Below are 467 nucleotides of genomic sequence, written 5' to 3'. Positions count from 1 at the left end.
TTAGTCATTGGAGTCGTACCTTGAGCTGGGACAGGAGTTCACTACACTTGTCAAAATCATTCCGCACAAACGCCGCTTTAAATCTTTCGAATGCTTGTGAAACTTCTGTGATTTTCGGATCCATTTCTCGACGTTTTCCTTGTTTCGATTTCTCTGGGTTTTTTAAGATACAATAGTATTCTCCTTTTCTTTTCCGCACAAGAAAACACAAGAAAATTGAATGGGTTCTGAGAGACCGGGTGGCAGATTCGGGTCATATTGACCAGGATGTTTGACTGGATTGGCCCGTATTTAAAAAGGGTAAAATTAGATCCCACCAGAATTTTAAAGATCATTCTTAAATCTAGTAAGAAGTTTAATTAAGTACAAATCAGGTAATTAATATATAATAACAATATTATAAAAGTAAATAAACACATTCCCATCCTCCTACCTAATAAATCAGGTTTTCATTCCATAGTTTACAC

The 467-nt window shown here is 35.5% G+C and overlaps 1 protein-coding gene across 1 annotated transcript in view; it reads right to left on the bottom strand.

The window, feature by feature from the left end:
- Positions 1-243, bottom strand: part of LOC111375480 (26S proteasome non-ATPase regulatory subunit 8 homolog A-like) — a 12,418-nt gene extending 12,175 nt beyond the window's left edge. The window contains exon 1 of the mRNA XM_022998309.1: positions 20-243. Within this exon, the coding sequence (XP_022854077.1) occupies positions 20-124 (105 nt within the window). The 5' untranslated portion in view covers positions 125-243. The remainder of the gene's footprint in view (positions 1-19) is intronic.
- Between the last annotated feature and the right edge of the window lie 224 nt (positions 244-467).

The sequence above is a fragment of the Olea europaea genome, unplaced genomic scaffold (assembly GCF_002742605.1).
Source record: "Olea europaea var. sylvestris unplaced genomic scaffold, O_europaea_v1 scaffold138, whole genome shotgun sequence".
NCBI classification, from domain to species: domain Eukaryota; kingdom Viridiplantae; phylum Streptophyta; class Magnoliopsida; order Lamiales; family Oleaceae; genus Olea; species Olea europaea.
This window is presented reverse-complemented; position numbering and strand designations above follow the sequence as displayed.